Below are 23,625 nucleotides of genomic sequence, written 5' to 3' on the forward strand. Positions count from 1 at the left end.
ATCCCGAGCTCGGACACCGGCCCTTAGAGTATTCAGATAATGTAGCAGATACAGAATACAGTAGTATTAAATGAACGAACATAGATTGCAGCTTTGAGAAAATATTATATTGTAAACGTTTATGATTCAACACATTTTAAGTAAGAATTGGGCTTACTTACACTTTCATTTGAGGAAACGGATCTTGTTATCTGGCCATTCGATTTCTTCCTATTATTTTCATCTTGCATACTGTAAAAAGAGGAAAAATATTAATTTAAAAATTGATTCGGGATTTAAGAATGAGATAGCACAATACAACAGATTTGGATATCTCCAAATGAATATAATCAAATGAGAAATTATACGTTTTTAAATCTAGTTGAAGTTACTTGGCTTTCATTCAAGTCTGAAAGAGAAATGATGATTTTCAACATAAACCACTAAATCATTAATAAATTTTGAAATTCGAACAAATATTCATATCTAACTTATCGGTCCCGGCTGCCTAATAAGCAGTAGTTAGGTCATGTCAGAAGCCCTTGGCACCAGACTTGAGCCAGCCAGATCACTCTATATTATTATTATCAAACTCAAAATGTATGGCTTTTTTCATTTTGTTAAGGATGATTCCTATTAATAATGTGATAGCTAGAAGAGTTTTAAAAACGTTGACACATATTTAATAATAACGAGAGATTGCTTAGTAGAAGTAGCAAATAATCGATCACTATTATAGATAATATAAACTAACCTTTCATCTTCTTCGTCAGAGCCGAAAGGGTCAGTCAGCTGACGTCTGGTCATCAGAATCGGACGATGTTGTTGATTGTTTTCTGGAGATTTACTCTGTAAAAATTCAGGATAACAATGAGCTGGAATAAATAGATTCGAGAATGTCAACTGTTAAATCTTCCAACAATTCTACACAAAAGATTCCAGAGATAAGATAACTTGCATAAAGAGTTGGCGGAATATCACTAGATTCATTTCAAATACAGCAAAACATCAAGTACTTACAATGTATGCTGGTTTGTGAATAATAGTCAAACATAAATTAGAGACAATGATGATGACAATACGAGTACAGTTCAAGAATGCATAAAACTTGGATCAATTAAATTGAGGAAGTTCAATTTCTATTGGTTATAGTTCAACGAACAAGTCAATGAAAGTCAAATTCTAATCAGTCAAAAATAAACAATGCATTAAAATTATAAAAACACAAAGATATTGTCGAAGAAATTTATTTTTAGACACATATGGTGTCATCTTCAGTGTCACATTCAGTGACAACTGTGTCACACACTAAAGATGACACCCGTAGGTGTAGAAATATTGTGTTTTTCTCGAAATAAATTTCGTGATACTGACAATATCTTTGTTTTTATCATATGAATAAGTACATAACACCACATCACACCAAACACTAAACACTGTGTCAGAAGACATTAATTCAATAGGCAACAATATATAAATATATATTAGAAACATAATATTCATTATTACACATTGATTTCAGAAACTCTTGCATGAACACATGACTATCTACTAACAAAAGATAAAAGTTTTCTTACTTTTTCTCGATTGTTATCACGATTTTTGTACTTTTCTTTTGTCGCAGAAAGCACTTTTCCTAGTATAGTTTTATCGTATATATTAGAAACATAATATTCATTATTACATATTGATTTCGGAAACTCTTGCATGATCGCAAGCCTATCTACAAACAAAACGATTTTTAAACAAAAGATAACAACAGTTTTCTTACTTTTTCTCGATTGTTGTACTTTTCTTTTGTCGGTGAAAGCACTTTTCCTAGTATAGTTTTTCCAGCTAGAATGACATCTTTGACCGACGTTGGAGATCGCTCTTTTGTCGACTCGACGAGGTCGTTTGAATCATGGACTAGAGGCAGACGAAGCTTCAAGCGTCGAACACTGTCACTCTCGCTCTCAGAATCAATACTCCTGCAAAAGTGAAGAGATATTTCATCAATAATACTTCAACTTAAACAGAAGAAATTGAGTTTTTCTTAAATCTAGTTTCATCTATAGTCTGTGCAAACCTTAGTTTGTCCCATGTTATTTCTAACGAGAATAGAAGTGCTCTGTTGCCGTATTACTGCCTATTCTATCAAAACAACCTACGCTCTCTTTTTTATACTTTCACACAATTAGTTCATAGGCTTTCTGGCTTCAATGAAATCCGGCAGCACAGTACTCCATATAGTCTAGTTTTTCCTCCTTGGTCATAATTATATCATCATCTTCATGATTGTAGTGTTTTGTACAACAAATGATTAAATGAAATGAAATAAACGCAATGCCGGAATCTAAGGTTTTCATAGACACACCATAGTAGAATTTATTGACAATTATTAGTGTAAAAATTCCTTACTTTTAACAACTACCGTACTCAATATGCATAGATACTAGATAAAAAAAATAGTTTGAATTATTGCTCACAGCTCAATCAAAGCACAAAAATATTAATAAAAGTAGAAATTTTTCAATCAAATTTGAACTGATCAAATACAACCTTCACTCAATCAGTGGTGTAGATTAAATTTTGGCTTTGGTGCATCAAGGTAATAAATTAATTTACAAATAATGTTGCCATTACATTGAACACACATTCTTCAAATAATGATAATATAAGCTTTTCAGAAAGAGAGAAGATAAAATACGTAGTTGATGGGGAACACAAAACAAGTTCTTTCCTAATTAAATAAGCTACAATACAACCATAGAGAAAAATAGCATAACTAGATATCCCATGGTAAAGGGCATTTATGTCGCAGCTTTTAATGTTATCTCAAGCCGACAGTCCACGTAGTTCTTTCTTGTGAAGCTGTGTGGCACTGGTAGTCTCTCATATTGTTGTTCCGTTCATACACTCTCACCCCAACAAGTTGCGACATAAACGCCCTATACCATGGGATATCTACTTATGCTATTTTTTCCCTATGATATAACCTAAAAATAGTTTTACTTGACCGGACAACTATAAAATACTAAAATATGGGAATCCGCCCTCAGACTTCCACCCCAACAAGTGTGATTTTTTTAAAGAGAATATTCTCAAGTTCCTTACATCAATCGAAAACTACGAACCTTTTACTGTTGGTGCTTGATTTATTATCGGATTCTAAACGTTTGGAACGGAGATTCATAATCTCTTGACCGAAAAGTTGAACTGTGACGTCAGAATCGGGATCCGTATTGAAGCGACCAATCATGTACGAAGACTCATCTGCCGTTTTCCCAATCTGCTGCACTTCCAACTCATGTCCTGAAGTAAATTAAAAACAAGTTGATAATTTCCAAAATATCCTACGATTGGCTAAAATTATAGCAGTTAACAATATATTATGCCAGTTATTTACATGTTGCGAGTCATTTATTGATTTATTTCACATACAAAGGTTCTCGAGACCCATCTATGAAGTTTCAGAAATAAAGATATAGGTACTTCAAAATAAGATCATTTCAACTAAGTGTATTATCAAACATGATTTTATTTATTCATAGATGGCTTTTATCGACAGAGAGATCCTTTTGGATGTTCTGCCTTGCCGTATAGCTATTACCCAATGTCATTTCCTATTAACACTCAAGTTTATAGGTTATAAATGGGTTCTTCATGTTCTCACTAAAAATTTGCACTTTTACTTCCTGAGTTTCTATTTTATAAAGTTTACAATTAAGAAAACTTATTTCTAAAAACAAATTCATATTTGAAAAGCAAACAAATATAAAATTTTGATGATAATATTGAAAGATGAGAATTTCACATTACAATTTTTCCATGGTTAAATCAACCATGATTATCTTGTATTTCAAAAGTGATTTCAACGACCATTCAGGCAATTGCTTGATTCAATTATTAATTTCATGTTTATTAATTTCATACAAGCTAAAACTTAATTAATCAATCAATCAATCATCTATTTATCAATAGAATTATTATAATGTTAGGTATCATAATATGAAAGAGGAAAACTAATCTCAGCTTATACTATTCTTCTTTCAAATTTTAATGGTAGTGAAGTTCAAAAGGTTATGTGTAGGCCTATGTCACGCACTTCACATTTCTGGTAAAAGAAGCGACCCACTATACTCTGTACAAATTAACTTCAGTTCGGACTTGGAGGAATATGCGGCGCAGAGGAATGGAGGGAGATCAGCCAATTACAGTGATGAATAGAGTCATAGGTAGAAGCGCAGTTGCCAATTTGTCGATTGGAGTCAGTCGACTGAAGGATTCCAGACAGGAAACTCCGTAAGTTTAACATGAGCGCTTGAATACTCACGAGAAATTGGAGGAATGTTGGCCGGTTAGAACGGTGAGTCGCAGCCGTTGTATCCCTACCTCTGTATGCCTTCTCTGCTGCGCATGTCCCTCCCAAGTCAGAAGTTAATTTGTACAGAGTATAGTGGATGACACTAGTGGCTTAATGAAATATGTAGTGGAATTCTTTTTGTGTAGTTGAGAAGTTGATATTGTGGTAATTATTCATATTGAATGAAAAGGACTAAGAAATTGTCAAAAAACCACTGATTTATTGATAATTAGAAAGACCGGTTTCGGTTATTACACCATTGTCAATCTCTGATGAACTAAAACTAAATACAAGAGCAGCAGAATTTATACTAGTAGGCGAGTACTGCTATTGGTCGAGGGCATGAACGCCTGCCATTGGCCTAGCTAGACAGTCTCCTCCCCCTACACGGTGTGACAAAATGGCGGCTTAAGCAACAGAATCGCCATGATAATAAAATTTACTTTCAGTACAAAATAAGAACCAAGAAAACAAATGTGAAAGATAATAAAATAAATATGTAAATGGAAAAACTATTTTTATACTCTGATGTAATCCATTCAGATAGGAAAGAAAATTGTCTAGTTGTCTGTTACTTCCTTTCCATAAGCAAATAATATCATCAACATATCGAAACCAGTAAACAATTTTATCTTTGAAATGACTATTTTCAATGATTCTACTTTCTAACTTATCCATAAATAATTCAGCTAGGAGTGGTGAGAGGGGTGACCCCATTGCCAACCCCTCTCTTTGTTCAAAAAATCTATAGTTAAATTTGAAATAATTATGCTGAGTGCATAACTTCATCAATCCTATCAGTTCTTCTCTGAGTGTATGATCATTTATCTATCTGAATGGATTACATCAGAGTATAAAAATTCACTGTAGAGGTAGAACAGGATTGTGTATTGAATTTTCTAGATTTAAGAATAGATCATAGCACTGGTTTTCACAAGTTTTCCATTTTCAGAAAACCAACCCATACTGATGTTATCATTCCTCTTCATTCTTGTCATCCTATTTCTCACAAACTTGCTGCTTTCAATAGCATGGTCTATAGAGCACTAACAATACCTATGAGCAATCATGATTTTGATATTGAGATCACTAAAATTAAACAGATAGCTGTCACAAATGGGTATGAAGGAAGTATGGTGGACAGATTATTGAGTAAAATTAATAGACAAATTTCAATCAATTCTAGCTTTGTAGGCTCAAACTGTGAGGAGAAGACTTGGATAACAATCCCATATTTAGGCCTTGTATCTGATAAGATAGGTAGGGAATTGAAGAGGAATGGATTCCATGTTGCTTTCAAGACCAAACCGATTTTAAATAGTCTATTTAGCTGGAGTAAAGACAGAATTGATATTTGGGATAAAAGCGGGGTGTACAAGTTCTCACTAAAAATTTGCACTTTTACTTCCTGAGTTTCTATTTTATAAAGTTTACAATTAAGAAAACTTATTTCTAAAAACAAATTCATATTTGAAAAGCAAACAAATATAAAATTTTGATGATAATATTGAAAGATGAGAATTTCACATTACAATTTTTCCATGGTTAAATCAACCATGATTATCTTGTATTTCAAAAGTGATTTCAACGACCATTCAGGCAATTGCTTGATTCAATTATTAATTTCATGTTTATTAATTTCATACAAGCTAAAACTTAATTAATCAATCAATCAATCATCTATTTATCAATAGAATTATTATAATGTTAGGTATCATAATATGAAAGAGGAAAACTAATCTCAGCTTATACTATTCTTCTTTCAAATTTTAATGGTAGTGAAGTTCAAAAGGTTATGTGTAGGCCTATGTCACGCACTTCACATTTCTGGTAAAAGAAGCGACCCACTATACTCTGTACAAATTAACTTCAGTTCGGACTTGGAGGAATATGCGGCGCAGAGGAATGGAGGGAGATCAGCCAATTACAGTGATGAATAGAGTCATAGGTAGAAGCGCAGTTGCCAATTTGTCGATTGGAGTCAGTCGACTGAAGGATTCCAGACAGGAAACTCCGTAAGTTTAACATGAGCGCTTGAATACTCACGAGCAATTAGAGGAATGCTGGCCGGTAAAAACGGCAACTTCGCAGCCGTTGTATCCCTACCTCTGTATGCGCATGTCCCTCCCAAGTCAGAAGTTAATTTGTACAGAGTATAGTGGATGACACTAGTGGCCTAATGTAATACGAGCCTTATACCATGTACTGGAATTTATCAATTTTTAATCTATGAATGACATGAAAATTGAATGATACTCGTATTTGATTGATATACCAGTGAAATGTGCCCGGAGTTGGTAGAGGTAAGTCATAACAGCCAATTTGTCAGGCACGGCGAGAACGTCCATGTCAGCGGGGTCAATGACCCGCGATATTCCCAGCGCCTCGCCGGCGTCAAACGCAGTCTTACAATTTCCCCTCACATCATGCGGTGAGAGCGAGTCGAATTCACTGCAATCAAATAGCTTTCATCATTTTTATTTTTCAACAAAAATGTGCAATGGATTTGAAAGTAAATAATGGATGTGAATGTAAACTAATGATGATTGGGAAGTACATCTTTTCATTGTTAGGTTAGTTATATGACTTTGGTTATGTTTTTAGGTATTGTAGGGTTTGTAGGTATGTTTTTGGTATGTATCGTTTTAACCCCTTGAAACTAAATCACTAGAAGATCAAGGAGAAGTACGACACCTGTATATCCCGTTTATACCAGCCTCGCGTGGATTTAACATTGGGAGATGGGACGACTACGTCTTCCGAAGACACGTAGCTAGGTGTGAAACGACCTTGACTGAAAGACATTTTCTCTGAGGAAAAATATCCATATTCTCTCCGAAGTGAAGCAACTAGGTTTCAAAAGTGTGATGATCGTTCTCTTCTTCCGAAGACGTATTCCTAGCTACACGTAGCTAGGTGTGAAAAGACCTTTTCTTTTTAGAGCTACTGAACATTTACACTTGAAAATGGTTCTTCAACCATTGTTGAGACTAGCTGTGTTAAGAGAAAAGGGTACTTAATAACTTTTACTGTGTTTCAAGAGGAAAGTAATTATCAATTATGGTTTGTGATGACTACTACGATCCTAATTACTAGCATGACTTCTAAACTTCTTTGAGACAACTAAGATTATCATTGTAATGTGGATGCACCTACAAATTCAAGATGTTTCCAAACCACTGGAAATTGACTTACCACTTCCCAAATTTTGATAAGAAGTTGATTTTGTCTAAGGTTATGAAATGTAGAGATAAGATGAATACAATATTAACAGTACTCACATAAGGTCAGGTCTAAAATTGTGTACAACAGCACAAAAGGCGAGTCCGTTGCGCCAGGATGTGGTGAGATTGGTAACTTTGACTCCGGGATACTTTTTGGTGACCTCTTTGCACCATTCCAACAGATCCTGACCAGGCGTGCTCTCGCGGGCCATTCGGAATGAAGCGCGAAGATTCCCATCGGGCTGTGCAACATACAAATCAGTAAAATAACTTCATATTCTTTATGCCATCAAGGCAAATTTACGATTATTTATTTATTCATATACAAATACAATCCAGGTAAAAACAACTGGCATTCGCCCAAACTGCTCTAAACCTCAATTTGGAATACACAGTCTAGAGGTTATGTAAAAATGATATCTTAATTAGAGCACTATTTTGAGTCCAAAAAAATGTTTCTATTACAATTTTAATACAATTATGAAAAATTTCAAGGATGTGTACACATGGAGAGCGTTCTCTGACCGCTAACCGGTCTCTGCATGCACAAAATTGTAGTTAAACAATTGAAAATACTTTTAGGAGTATACTTATACTCTGAAGGAGTACTTGAGAAACCTCATAGCTCCTGATAATTAAGATAAGACATCAATATAATTATTTCAACCATTCAACCACTATTTTTATTAGTTCAATCCATTTTAGAAAAAGGCCTCTTATAACTTTGAAAAGAAGCATTGGGAGAAATAAAAATGAATCGGTAGAAATTGTAGGATGGCTTACAGATGGGTAAAGCAGAGACGACAAGTTGAGGCGCACAGTGCTTTTATAAACTTTTATCCAGACAGATTTTTCGCAAATGGAAACTAGTGGAAAGTGACGCAATGAGAATCACTGGACGCCAATAACATTCCCTAACTAAGAACCGCACAACAGTTTTTATGGTATAAACAGGAACGTATCGGCAGCTTTTATGGTTCAACAAGAACACGCAACGTCGAAACGCATACACATTCATTATAGCAATGATAATTTCATTTTACTGATATACAACAATGAAAACTTAAATATTTTCTCACCTCTTTCAAGTTGAGAGGTTGCAAGTTCAGTCTATTTTTTGATTGATTCTCCTCACTTGTAGATCTGAAAAATATTTGACAATCACTTGATATAAACATTATTAAAAATTGATGTTGCTTTCCATTACGAAACACTACATAAAAACTTTGTTGTAGTTCAGACACTGTGTTACTTATTTAATATTTGAAAAAACACTTACTTTTCTTGGAGCGTTGAGGAAAAGTAAGTGTTTTTTCAAATATTATACAAGTAACTCAGTGTCTGAACTACAACAAAATTATTAAAAACTCTTCAATTCTACTATTATAAACTTACTCCTAACTCATTTTACTAGTAAACATGAAATTATTCACAATCTTCAACAGTATTTAGTAGATACCAATCAATAGATTTCAAAAAAGTAAATGAAAATCCACATTGTTTGGTATGATAGACGATTGAATGAATACTCACATACTATTTGTTGACGCAGGTGTCTTATTAGTTCTATTTTCTGGTGTATCCAAGTCGTGCCTACTTGTGTCTCGAGACAGTGCAGGAAACGGTTTCGCATCACCGGCTATCGGGGTGATATCTTCTCGAAGACTAGCGACTGAAAAAAATGAAGAACAATAAATTGAAACAACTTAATAGGCTGTTATGCATTTTCTTCACAATAACATTTTTAGAAAAAGTTTCAGAAAGCATTGAAACAAAAAAATATATAATGATTTAATTAATTAATACCAATTCCATTTGTAATTTTTCAAATCAGCCCCTTATTCGAGATGTTATATCTGATTTTAGCAAAAAGAATTCAGAAGGAAATGAAATCCTGTTACTCCTATTGAAGAAGTAAATTCAGACATTAATTGCAGATAATTTTTTATTGTCAATGATTCTATTGTGTTGGAATCTTGTATCCAACTAGACAAATACTTCAAACTGAATAAAATTTTATTTTTCGAATACTTACCACTACTAGCTATTTCTGATCCACTTAGGCTGTTTGTCAATTTTTCCAACTGGCTTGTCATATCTAATACTTGATCCAAATTATTTTTCAATGAACAGTCTGGAAAAGGAAGGTGAAATTAGAATATGATTAAAATATCATGAATATGAATAAGTTATAGAGAGTTAGTAACCATTTCCGTGACATTCCAAATGAATATTTCAAGGCACCAACAGGCAAAAATAATGTATTTTTCAAAAATATCACTTATCATTGATAGTAGTATTATCAAAATGTTTGGAAGAGAAGGAATAAGGTTAGACATGAGCTACTTCTCTTCCGATTCTTTATGAAATGTCTTATACATAAGTCATTTATAGTCTTACTTGAAAGTCTTACACATATGTTTTTTTACGGAAATAAAGCCTGTAGCCTGTAGACTAAGAATTACAGTCCGAAAAAGGGTTAGGCTATCACTTTGTACCGTATATTTATTGTATTTGAATTTGAGAACAGATAAGAGCGAAATATTGGAGGAAAGATCTTCGAAGATAGGTGGCCCATTTGCTGTGAGTCAGTTTCAAAAACATACACGATATTAACAGGAACAGAAATTAGTTGTAATGACCACCGATTATGTTTAAATTAGAAAAAATGAATTGTGATAATCGGCGAGCCACAGCATTGGTTAAAGTGAAAGCATGCAAATCTGATAAGCTTTATTACTCTTCAATCATTTACTGAAAATTTCTATTGTAAATTATTTACAGAAACAAATACCCTACAACAGATATGTAATTTGTAATGATGGGTGACCCAGAATATCGGGAACTTTTAAAAAAGCCATAAAATATTAGTGGGAAGGGCAAAATGATTTTATTCAAACTAATGTGAAGTTCAAGGCTTGCCATTTAAGAGTTATTAATAACATCTACCACTTTTTGACAATTACTTCATTTAACCCTCAACTGGTGACCTTGGGTCTGACAGACCCATGGAAATTTTTGTTTTCTTGTAGCGGCAACCTGCTTCTTTCCAATCTTCTCAATACCTTCAAGATGTTCAGTGCATCCTGAAAAGCCTTGTCAATTTATTACCTCTCTTCAGATTTCATTTATTCTAAATCAAAATTTTGTTTGGGTCTCACAGACCCATGGTCACAAATTTCGTTATTTTTCCTAAAATTCTGAATTCAACAGAATTGCATCTTCTCGACAAGGAATAGCAACAAATGATCCACATTTCTCTGATACTATTAGATATATTATACAGGAAAATGACAGCGACTCTGACTTTGTTGATGGCCCGAATTTTGTACTCGGTGACTAAGTTATCATACAAACTCCGACATCAGTGAACACAGAATGGTGATGCAGTTTTGAATGGAGATGCTGAGCAGTAACATAAGATTCCCAATCACCTGAAGAACAATAAATTAACACTTCAACTGGTCAAAGAGATTTCAAATGGTCAAAGAGGGCTCGAAAGCGCACTACGAGAACTTAGAAAACATGTTCAGGAAACATCAAAGTACAAACCTGAACAGAAAATTTCCGTGAGTTTATATTGCCCATGTCATAATTTTTTTTTCATTCTTTATACATCCAATTAAATAATTGATACATTTATGAGAATGAGAAATTGAACCATTATCATGATGAATTTTTTACAAAAATTCATTTTTCTTATTTTAAATTTGGGCATTGTTGACTTAAAAACAAAAAACAAATTAATATTCAATTACGGGTTTAAGCTTACAAAAACTATCACGCTGCTTTCCTACAGTTGTCTGTTGTAACATACAATTGCAAAAAAACATGTTTTTCCAAATGGATTATCATTTTATTGAAATTATCAAAAGGGGTCTACCAGACCCAACATCACCAGATATGTTACAAGTTTGACACATCACCAGTGGAGAGTTAAATGGCTTCCTCCTGAACGAATGCATTGTTCAAATCTGTGTTGACGATTCCTCATTGATCGCTGCAATATCTTATCTGGGATATTGCAGATTTCATTTTGAATTTGTTTTAATTTTCAATTAATTCAAAATTATTGATCAAATTGTGAGCGAAATCCACACTGCACGGCAGTTAATGGCAACTGTGCGAGTGAGTATTGGTTGGTGACTGTGTAATCTCACGATTGCGTTTCCTGGTCCCATGGATCTGTCCACCTGCGATTTTCTATTTGTGGAGCTTCTCAAATCAAACGTTTTCACAACTCGACCAATAGCTGTAGTTGAATAATAACAGACAATTCAAAATGAAATTAATAATATCCCAGCTGAAATGTTGCTGCAATCGTTCAGGAATCTCAACACAGATTTCAAGATGTATTCGTGCAGGAGGAAGCCATCTTGATGAAGTAATTGTCGAAAAGTGATAGATGTTATTAATAATTATCAAATGGCAAGTCTTGAACTTTACATTAGTCCAAGTAAAATCATTTTTGCCCTTCCCACTTTTGTTTTATGACGTTTTTAAAAGTTCCCGTTATTCTGGGGTATGTGATATGTAGTTGATTACTATCAATCAATCAATCATTTATTGTCAAGGAACATAAACATGTTACAAACAACGTCATTTTCTACAATAGATTATACAAAGACCGACAGTACAATTAGTAAACAGTAAAATAATACAATATAATAATAGCAGACACTTAGACGCCTAACACAATTTACAATATATCACAGTTAGCTTTGGTCAGACAAAAAACTCTCTCACAGAATACAGGCACCTTTCTATTAGCAAATCCCTCAAGTGAGTCTTGAATTGTGGAACGTTCATCGTTCGAACGTCAACATCAAGTTCATTGAATAGCTTTACCGACATGTATTTCCAATTTTTCTGAGAGCTTGTATATTGATTACTCTCAATTCTAACATTAAGACTGCTTCTTGTGGGGTAACTATGGATATCACCATTTAATCTAAAATTACTCAGGTGCTTTTTAACATATAAACAACATGAAAACACATAAAGTGAAGGCAAAGTCAATAACCTTAATCTACGGAATAGCGCTCTACATGAAGCTCGGGGTGGTTCCTTACAGATAATTCTTACAGCCCTCTTCTGCAGTCTGAAAAGTGTGATAATTGTGGAACAGTTTCCCCACAATTGTATGCCATAAGCTAGATGACTAAAGATATGAGCATAATACACACTCATTAGAACATAATGTCTAACAATATGTCTCAGCCTGCGCAATACAAATAAACCTTTACTCAGCTTCCCAGCTATGTATGTTATATGGCACTTCCAATTTAAATTATTGTCTAGCATAAAACCCAAGAACTTTAGATAGCCTATGTCGGTGGACCTGGTGTTGAAGCTGAACTGAAGGTCGTTGGTTTTTTGTAGGTTCAAGCTTAAACTGTTTGATGCACACCAATCTCTTATAGCCAATGTGCTTGTTTCAACCACTGTATCTACACTTTGTTTATCAGAACCATTCACTATTAGACCTAGATCGTCAGCAAAAAGGTAGGGTTGGTTGTCAATGTGACAATTGCTTATCAAACTTGGTAAGTCATTTATGTAGATGATAAATAAAAGTGGCCCAAGTATGGATCCTTGTGGCACACCAAACTTAACGACTTCACCACTTGAAAATTTACCATCTCTACAAACAAACTGCAGTCTATTGGTTAGGTATGAATGAATGAGGTTTACTGCCGCGTTTTCAAGGCCATAGTATGAGAGTTTGTTCGCTAAGATACTATATTCTACTGACTCAAATGCTTTGGATTGATCATAGGCTCTAAGGTTGACACGTCTATTTTGCTCCAACTTTTCAATAGCATCCTGAACAAGCTTCAAAACAGTGTCACAAGTACTCAGGTTCTTACGAAAACCATATTGGCTTTCTGTCAGTATACTGTTGAACGTCTTCTTCAAAGTAATGTGTAATACGTAATAATAACCATCAACGTAATGTATAATATGTATTAATTACCATCAACGTCTTCTTCTTCGTCAAAGTCTTCCAAAGGAGCGATGTCACTATTATTATTTGTGCTCATCAAACTAGCCATGGATTGCATATCTTCATCGCTGCAAAGTAAATAATATAATATTTTATAAAGATTATCAATATCAACAAGTAAGTTTCCGATAAGAAGGATGGATAGTTTGATAACTTCGAGTTTATACATTCAAGGATGGGTAGTTTTACAAAGTTAATCACTATTTATTATCACTAACATTTATCTGTTGTTCATCTCATAACAAGAACAGATTATCTACAAATTTCAACTATTCTTCAATAAGGTTTAGAGTATCAGAAATTTTTTTCAGCATGATGTATGGAAAATACTTGAATGTCATTCTTAAATAATGATATTTAAAGCGAGTTTGAAACATTATTCCAGTGACTATTCGGGTCAATATACAACCATTACCATTGAATTAGAATAGAGAAACCATGAAACAATAGAGAATAGAAATTATAAACTCTCCTTATTTACTCCATACCATCACTTCCAAGTAAAACCATAGAGAAAAAATAGTATAAGAAAATATGCCACGATATAGGTAGTTTATGTTCCAAATTTTAAGCCAACTTTTTGTTAACTCAAACCGATTACTGGGGCTACTACTTTCTATTATTACTTCTTAAGCCGGGCGAGAATGTAAGAACGGCACAGTATGAGAGACTACCAGCATCACATAAAATAACTACTATCGGCTTGAGTTAACAGTGCAATTTCGAAGATAAACGCTCTATACCATGGGATATCTTCTTATGCTATATTTTCTCTATAGTAAAACTAATGAAAACCTGAATCCGAAACATAATGCTTACGTTGCTTTTCCTTCTCGTAGAAGTACACACGACATGGTGCACTCCAAACTACATGACGTTATTTTCTTAGTGGTCGGTTTCAATTCCAAATTGATCTCAAAGCGATTGGAGTCCACACTAGCGTATTTCTTCATGTTGATATTTGCAGCAGCTAATTGCCTTCGTTTACCAGTATTGCTCACCTGTAACAAGATGATTATTGTTAAATAAAGTACATTACTATACATTATGCAACATACTATTACAAATCAATAGTAGAACAAAATCTTGATTGCAAAGGTTGGTTGATTTTTAATATAAAAATGAATTATTAACAAGCAAATATCATTTTCAGAAACCGTAACACATGGTTTCAAAGTTGAATGAATTTATTTCCAAAATTGAAAAAATGTTATTTGCAACTTGAAAAAAAAATACTATGTCTAAACTTGATTCTAATCCAAAACATAAGAATCACATGTATTTCTTAAAATATATTCTAGTATAATAAGGGCCAGTTTCCGAGCTCGGGATTTAGCCAAGTTCTAGACTTTAAACAGCTGGAGCCAGAAAATTTGCTTTCCGAAACGGGGCGTAGTCACAGTCCACGTTTACATTAAATTTCAAATAACTAAAAAATTTAACACAAAATAAAATAAAGAGAAAATAGTGTGAAATTCCAGCTATTTTGAATTATTTAGGAATCTTTCATTTCGTCGAGGAAAAACGTTTCCAATTATAGAAATGAGAAAATAAAGATTATCATAAAAACTGCGACTACGCCCCGTTTCGGAAAGCAAATTTTTTGACTCCAGCTGTTTAAGTCTGGAACTTGACTAAATCCCGAGCTCGGAAACCGGCCCTAAGTGTTTCATCCTACAAAATTCTTTATTTTCCTTATTTTTGGAAAGAAAATTGGACGTTATTTTAAGTTATTGAAAGTGAAAAGTAAACTAAATGTTACGTTTATAAAATTTGGGTTGATAGAGGTTTTGGGCTGAGCATGTTGGTCTCTCCCCTCTCCCAGTCGTAGCTTCAAGATTTGAAATTGTATTAACAAATGAATAATTTATGCAAGAGAGAAAAATTCTCTTCAAAACAAATGATAAGCTATGAAAAATAAAAAAATTAATTGTATACGTTTTTCTAAATATAATCTAGTATAATGCAGGAGAGAACAGTTCTCCATATCAGAGTTATCACTCAAAAAGAGATAACATTAATATCTTCATCCTTAAAATGTAGCTAGAAGGCCATTGTTGCTTCCTAACAGGAAACAATGAGATAGGCTGAATAGATATCGAAAATTCAGTGGACAGGATTATTAAAAAATTGTAAATTACATCTTCATGTTAAGCTTTCCCGAGTTTTGTTTAGTTGCAGTGGTTTTAGTTATTGGACATGTACGTAGTTGTTACCATTATTTTAAAATCGGAAAGATTTCAAACCTCATTCTTGGCATGTGACTACATTCCCAACGTCAGATTTAATGAATACAAAGTCAATAGTTTTCCTTCTGAACTTTTCAAAGACATAATAATTAATTTAATATTGCTCTCAGCCTCAAAATAGAAGACTTTCAGTTTGAATTGGCAATTATTAATTGAAAACTGCAAATATTGAATAGGTCTGATTGCTTTATCAACAGTGATATTTGAATTTTTGACCAGTGCATTTATTAGAATGAATAGAAATTAGAACTGAATAGAATGAAAAATAAAAATTCACTTTTCATTAGCTGATGCTATTCTTATTATAGCTTTATTTGAACAGAAACAGTAAATAAATGACAGTAACATTTAATAATAATGTTAAACTGATACTGAAGTTCTTTTTCTTTTTTTCTTGTCTTTTTAGTTTTTTCTACTCTTTCTTAATTTGCTTTGTAAACTGTAACACTTCTTTTTTTAAGTAGTTTTTTTTCTGCCCAAACAGGTTTTTGTAACCGTTGGGATTATTTTCCATGTATATTTGATTTCTGGTAATGTTCTTCAGGGTATGATTGTGATTTTTTAGTTATATGGTAATTTTTTCAGTGACTATGTATATGTTCAGTTTCATGCTTTGTATATATTGTAAAAATGGAAAATAAATTGATTTGATTTGAATAACTGTAATATAATAAGCATAGCATCAGTTACAATAATTAAGGTTTGTGGGGGCATTCCTTAAATATTTTAATAAAATTGGATTGATGATAAGTGAAATACACGTGTTTATGGTGTATTTAAGCCTGTAAGACATTACGACGAAACATTAAGATGAAAGTTGTTCATATTTATGTGTCTTTCGGATCTTGAAATCGTTCAACACAATGATACGAGTGAAATCCTGTAGAACCAACATGGAATGCATATGATACATAACACGCACATCTTCAATGAGGAAAGTCCACTCCTTGTCCTCGAGTTGATGAGAGCGGGGGTCCTTGAAGAGTGTGACCGACACCTGCTTGTTCTCGGGCACAGGCCAGACGGCGATGCCCTTGAGGGGCTCGCTCATCAGTGGCTCCCACGACTGCACCTCCGACACCACCCGGCGGCTCCGGCGCGTCCACACCACGCTCAACTTGGTCGGCTTCCTGCAATCAAACACATACAACACAAACTCTATTATCTTTCTATCTAAAAAGAGTGAAAGGATCACACACAAGTCACAGCAACACTATAGTGAGGTCCACTTATAATGGCAGTGGAGAAAGATAGCAGAACAAAAGTTGCCGAACCTCACTGTCTAGTCAATGCCTTCTTGACAGTAGCTGATACAGGTTCATTAATGTAATATTAATTGTTCATCCTCGTTTGAAATAATCAACTATATTTTTTATCAAGCAAGACATTATATTTTTCAATAATTCCATAATGAATTTTACAATTAAGATGAAATATTTTGTGAATCAATTTATTATAAATATTGTTAAAAGCCTATCTGGCAACAGAGCAAAGCGAGAGAGAGATAGCGTGATCCGCTTTCTTGAATGACAGACAAGGATAGCAATACCATTGCTAATCAAACACCGCCATTATAACGTGGACCTCACTATCTTATGATCATTCTATCTATAGTGAGGTCCACGTTATAATGGCAGTATGTGATTAACATTTAGGGCGGGTTTCCGAGCTCGGGATCTATAAGTTCTGGACTTGAATCCAGGACTAAAATAAGCGCTCGGGTCTAAATCGCCTTTCTGAGTCACGGATTTATCTTCTAAACTCCGAGATCTATCAAGTCCTAGACCTATTTTGAGTCCAGGGCGAAAAGCAGGAAACATGAGGAAAATTGACAATATTTTATTGTTATTTTGGCAATTTAAATCCTACCCTAATCGAGGGTTTAAAATCACGCTGTTTCAAGTTCCGGACTTGACAATTTTTGATAAAACTTCGACTCGGAAAGAGACGAGAATCTCATTCAAGTCTTATACTCAGAAAGCTAAATTAGAAACTCCAGAGTCTAACGTGTTCTCTAAACTCCAGAGTTTAGTTAAGTCCTCGACTACGTTAACGCCCCGGCTCGGAAAGCTAATGTTGTAACTCCAGAGTTCAAAGTCAGTTAAAGTCTAGAACGTAGCTGAATCCCGAGCTCGGAAACAGGCCCTTAGTGTTGCTATCCTTGCCTATCATTCCACAAAGCAGATAGCGCTGTCCTTTTCTAGCTACGAATCGTTCTGTCCTTTTCTAAACATGCATAGTTTCCAGATCGTTTTAACAATGTAGGAATATAATTAATATAATATTTAATTGTCTTCATTCGTGAAAGCAGGTAGCGCTATCCTTCTCTACCTCCACAACGTTGCCACATCGTTCTTCATTAATTTAGAAATATAATTGACAGAATATTCAATGTCAATTATAAAAATGTATTATTAAATCAATTAAAAATATATTTTCTTGGCAAATAAAATATAATTGATTATTTTTCAAAAGAAAGAACAGTTAATATTACATGAGGTATACCGGAATCATCTATCTTTTAGGCAGTGGCAAGGTGGACGACAGTCAGCTACGCTGTTCTCCTATCCTCCTCCACTGCCATTATAACGTGAACCTCACTATACAAACATGTTTTAACGTATAAAATGCAGTTTTACAATTATTGTTGCCAAAGGACTGTTACGTATACATTACAGCTTTATTAATACCAAAAAAACATTATTTTAAGAATTATTATCAAATCAATAAAATTATGTGAACTATTTATTCAATTGAAAAAATAATAGACAATTCAGTCAGCTCAACCTTCAACATGAAACACTTTTACAACAAACCTGATGCAATGAAAACAAAGATGAAATCAACTAATAAAAACACTTTTTATGATATAAATTTGTGATAATTGACAACATATTTGTGTTTTTATTACGAATAAATAACACTATATTTATCTACTTATCATATTACATTATCAGAATTGTCGCATATGTTGCAAAAACAAGATAAATTTATTTGTTTTACATTCTATCTATCCTCTCCCTAAAAACATATTATGCAAGCTTCATCCATCTACACTTGTTCGATACTAAAAATTAAATTTTGTCTGGTTTAAACTGAATTGAAAGAAAGGTGAATAACCTATTCCAGACACTGTGTCAGAAGTCAAATCTGTTTAATAATAAGACTATTATAGTACAGGTTGGACAAATTAGACGGGTTCATGAACCAATCATAATCCAGTATTTGACAAATAGATTGAAGAAAAATGTCAAAATGAAAATTTACAGTTTGCTGTTTCACAAGACTATGGGCAGCTGAAGAAGTTATGTTTTAGTTGAATAAATCGGATTCTACAAGTTTCATCTTGTCTGTCATTCTCTGCTTTCGATTACATTTTTTCTTAGGAATAGATTCATTTATTAATGATTGATTTTTATTAGAAATTAAATTTCTTAGTGGGAAGGTTATTTTTTAATTGAGAAAACGACGTTTAACAATTGATATGTTTCTTGTTTCGTATTGCGAATGATTGGTAAATTAATAGCAAGATTTAATTACGGCATTTATTGTTGTTTTTTGTGTTTCGTTTATAGCTCTTTGGTTCAAGGTTTTGGTCAAGAAAACTTCAGGAATGTATATTGAATGATGATTATAATGCAAATTATTTTTGATAGTCAGTTTGGATTGAAACTTAAAATTTGACACAACAATACATTTTAATTGAAAGAAGTGAATTTGATCTTTGCTAAGAAATAATTTTAAATAAAACAAGATCATAAGCATTATTCATGGATTGCTCATTGCTTGAAATGTAAATACACTCTACATCATGCATCGAAATTGGTTTGATATGGAGGAACACTCATTATTTGAATAAGATAAATTAATATTGTGCGTAGACAGAAAACAAACTTCCTGTAGTTTATCTAGTTTCACAGTACAGTGAGAAATATAATAATACAAACATAAACTGTAACAAATAGTGAGTTATTTACAAGTAATAGTATATTAATTTCTCTGTAACAAAATTCAACTGAACTCTTCCTAGTCATTGCAGTACAGTCTACAGTTATACAACTCAAGGAGGTTATTTGATTACAAGTTACAAGGCTCATGATTTTCTGAAATATGAAAATGCTAGTTGCCATACAGTTTTCAAATACGACAGAAAATTCTGTGTTCTTTATATAATTTTGAAAATAATTTTGTTTTCTGAAATATGAGAATTCTAGTTGCCATACAGTTTTCAAATACGACAGAAAATTCTATGTTCTTTACATAATTTTGAAAATAATTTTGTTCTATTGAAAAGTGGCATCCAAGAATTTCACGTTCAAAACAAAACTTCGATATCCACAACACCCATTCAACTTTGATTTCTGAGTAATTCTGAGTAGAAGTAGAATAGTTCAAACGGAGTTTGTTAAGTTCTCTTATTTCAGTGATAATTATTGAAATAATACATGGATATTTGAGTCACACTGTAGATATTTGAACGAGTTTCATTTCACAAGTCCACATAAGTGAGGAGTCTATTAAATCATGTAACAAATTTTAGCTTTTCATGAAAGCACGTAACAAGTTTCAACCAAATCTTTAAAAAAGAAATTCAACAAATTTTCATAAAAACATGATTTTGGGTTCAAAATTAGCTGAATCGACAGGTCTTTTTCACGAGTGAGTTTTTAAGAGCATTTAGATTAGAATAGAGAGTGTCTAGAGAAGTCTAATATACAATGTATGGAATTAATGAGCCACTAAATTCGAAAAGTGTTAATGATTTAGGATAGATAGGAAGTAGAGCAGATGGCAGGGCGCAAGTAGGGGTCAGTCGCCCTAGCAAGAAACATTCCAGATAATTCTGTCTTGTTAAGTTTGGAAACTCAGCTTCAATTGCCTATTATTAGCCATTAGTAGGAGTGAAGTTCATTGTCTTCACTTGTCCATAATCGACTCTGACCTTTTTATAGTCAAGATCAAGATCATTTTTCGTAGCTGTATAAATGCTCACTGTTACCTGGATCTACATAATGTAGGCCACGTTTGACTAAATTATTAGAATATAATAAGCGACATTAACCCATCTTTTTTGTTTCAGAATAATTAGCAATAATTTTATAATTCAATTAGTCAAAAAAAATTTAATAATTAATAAATAAAAAACAGAGTAATTATCACTCAATCCAAAATCTCAAATGTACAGGGTCAGCCTAGTAGATTTGAAAATACTTATCCACAAGATGCAAACATCCCTAAGTCCAGCAATTAGACAAATCAAAATCAAACTAAGTACGCTTGAATCTTGAATGTATATAATAATCCTATTATATTAAGCGAGCAATATCTGTATATATTTTTATATTTATTTTTTTATATTTATTTTTTTATATTTGGGTATTTATATTTATCCAACGGATCTCGAAAATGGCTCTAACGATTTTCACGAAATTTGGAACATAGTAGGTTTATGATATAAAAATTCGGTTGCACTTGGTCTCATCCTTGGGAAAACTCGCTGAACAACATTAAAAGGATAATTCATCCTAGGCTGAAACAGCTGAGACTTTCGTCGTCTGTGGATAGTAAAAAGTGAGTGAGTGATTCTGTGGAAAATCAAAATATCGCATCCCCGAAATTCATAAGCTGACGTATAGCCATCTGTAAAATATAAACACTATCATTTTAGAGTATTGTGTTCTGTTTATCAATAAATAAAAATAACGAGCGAGGATCGGTGCCCCGATATTAAGTAATAATTAAGAAGTCCAGTTTTGACTGGAGTCAGAACTTTTGATGAGGAGATTTAAAGTGAGGAATAATCAATATCAAGGGATGAAAATATTATTTTATATAACCTACTGTCTTTTTTAATTGAAAAAGAATACAAGAGGAATACTAAATTATACTTTGAAAAAAAATAATGAAATTATAAACTATATGTCTGGAACGTATTTTTCTTGGAAGATCAATAATGATCAGAGGAAAGAACAATATAACTAGAACCCAATATTCTAGGAGAGAGCTCAGTAATGGGTACGAGACTAATCAAATCTAAATTATTGAAGAGTACGGTTATGGCAACTTCTCGTTTGAATAATCATTATCATAATTATGGATCGAATCAAGTCAATAGGAATTTTTTGTACGATACACATATTTCAATGTATGTAATATATGTAAATATTATTCAATTAGTGATCTATTAGCACCTCTGTCATTAAAGGATTACATGAGTCGACAAAAAGGCTTCAACGATGTGATTATCATCTATACAAGGAAGTTGATTGAATAAAAATGAATCCTACAAGAGATTGATTCAGCCAATATGATGCCTTACAAGTAGACAAACAAATTTATTACATAGATAGCAGTACTCTACAATTATTGTTTAGGTGAGTTTTCCTGTATTACAATAGCCTACTTCCAAGTTTTATAATACAGAAATTTTATAGACTGTTAATGAATTGATTCCGAAAAACATGATTCGGTTAAAAAGTAAAACATTGTTGTGCATATAGATTAGAGAGGTTTGAAAATATGTTTTCTCGAGTTGGAAATGCGGTGCATATCACTATATATCAAATAATCTGTAAGATTCATCTATACAGAACAGAAGAGATAGGCTATTGGAAACGAGAAAGGAAGAAAATAAAACCAAAGACTGATCGAGAAATAGATGAGAGAGGTTTCACATTGAATGGAATAAAAGTTGACTTGTTTAATTATTTATTGAGGATAAGTTCGGTGGGGGTAAAAATTATAATGTAATTAACTAGATTGAAATGAATAGCGAACATGATGAATAATTTATTATCTACTATCAAACAAAATAATCGCGATCTTGCTAAACGTGAAAAAGCAGGTTATAAGGCTGGTTACGTTTTAAAACTAATTCAAACTGTACTGAAATGGTAGGTGGATGTTAATAAAAAACTATTCGAGTGAGTGAATCTATAGCTAACGATAGAAACAAAACATTATCATCTATTCCAATTTTACAGTCTTTTGGGACTTAAAGTTTTCCAATTTATTTCAAAAACATCGGGGTTTTTCAATAAAATCATACTCTACAAAATAAAGACAATAAAATTTCTAAAAATTGAGTGGTCGCGCTGGATTCTATGATTTTACAGATTTTCAAAAAGAGGTATTTTCAAGATTAGACAAGGCAGACAGACATACCATTTCGAAGTAGTTTCAAGAGTAATTTGGTGATAGGAAGCAGTGAACTGGAATTTAGCCGCTCGTTTGTTTACTCTCTGAAGTCGTTTCCACACAGACGTCATCGTTCACGCAAAAATCACCTTTGCCACTGAAATAATGGGTGCAAAACATTAATAACAAATTTGTAACAAATCAAATGAAAGCAGTAAAACTATAATTTAACTTTAAAAAAATAATAATTTTTGAAATTACATGGAAAGGTCACATTACAATATTGATATCAATAAAACACTCCAGCAAAAGTATCGTGGTATCATGGGGCATAGGGAATTTACTAGATCGCGATACTTATTCCAGTCTATCATCAGCGTCATGATCGCATGAGAACGGCTTGCATAAAACGAGATAAGCATCACAGGCACACACCTACATTGACTTTAACACCGTGAACTATATTCATATTTATTGAGTTTTCACCCCACTAAGAAAGAAGAGTTACATTCCATCTATTACGCGAATGCGAATTTCTCCTACAATCCCATACAAGATTTGGTCTGATGAATAAGTGACAAGACAATATTTTAGTCTTATTAACACTATTATTCATTTCACTTTTCTTTAGCTTTAATATTATATTGTATTTTTTATTTGCATTTATTACTAAACAAGTTTTGT

General features: G+C 33.0%; 1 protein-coding gene across 4 annotated transcripts in view; it reads right to left on the reverse strand.

Annotated features, from left to right (window-relative positions):
• LOC111046219 (EH domain-binding protein 1) overlaps positions 1–23,123 on the reverse strand; it is a 47,319-nt gene extending 24,196 nt beyond the window's left edge. For 2 of the 4 annotated variants that reach the window (XM_039425045.1, XM_039425047.1), the window contains exons 1-14: positions 22,969–23,123; positions 16,727–16,934; positions 14,375–14,556; positions 13,526–13,623; positions 9,584–9,682; positions 9,082–9,220; positions 8,628–8,691; positions 7,606–7,790; positions 6,600–6,775; positions 3,096–3,273; positions 1,762–1,949; positions 1,557–1,579; positions 734–828; positions 162–231 (exon numbers count right to left, since the gene is read on the reverse strand). In XM_039425045.1, coding sequence (XP_039280979.1) covers positions 162–231; positions 734–828; positions 1,557–1,579; positions 1,762–1,949; positions 3,096–3,273; positions 6,600–6,775; positions 7,606–7,790; positions 8,628–8,691; positions 9,082–9,220; positions 9,584–9,682; positions 13,526–13,623; positions 14,375–14,556; positions 16,727–16,934; positions 22,969–23,072 — 1,809 coding nt within the window. In that variant the 5' untranslated portion in view covers positions 23,073–23,123. Of the gene's footprint in view, positions 1–161; positions 232–733; positions 829–1,556; positions 1,580–1,750; positions 1,950–3,095; positions 3,274–6,599; positions 6,776–7,605; positions 7,791–8,627; positions 8,692–9,081; positions 9,221–9,583; positions 9,683–13,525; positions 13,624–14,374; positions 14,557–16,726; positions 16,935–22,968 lie in introns of all 4 variants that reach the window. The other 2 variants (XM_039425046.1, XM_039425048.1) reach the window with 1 other exon arrangement.
• Between the last annotated feature and the right edge of the window lie 502 nt (positions 23,124–23,625).

Source organism: Nilaparvata lugens, chromosome 3 (genome assembly GCF_014356525.2).
Source record: "Nilaparvata lugens isolate BPH chromosome 3, ASM1435652v1, whole genome shotgun sequence".
In the NCBI taxonomy this organism is placed as follows: Eukaryota; Metazoa; Arthropoda; class Insecta; order Hemiptera; family Delphacidae; genus Nilaparvata; species Nilaparvata lugens.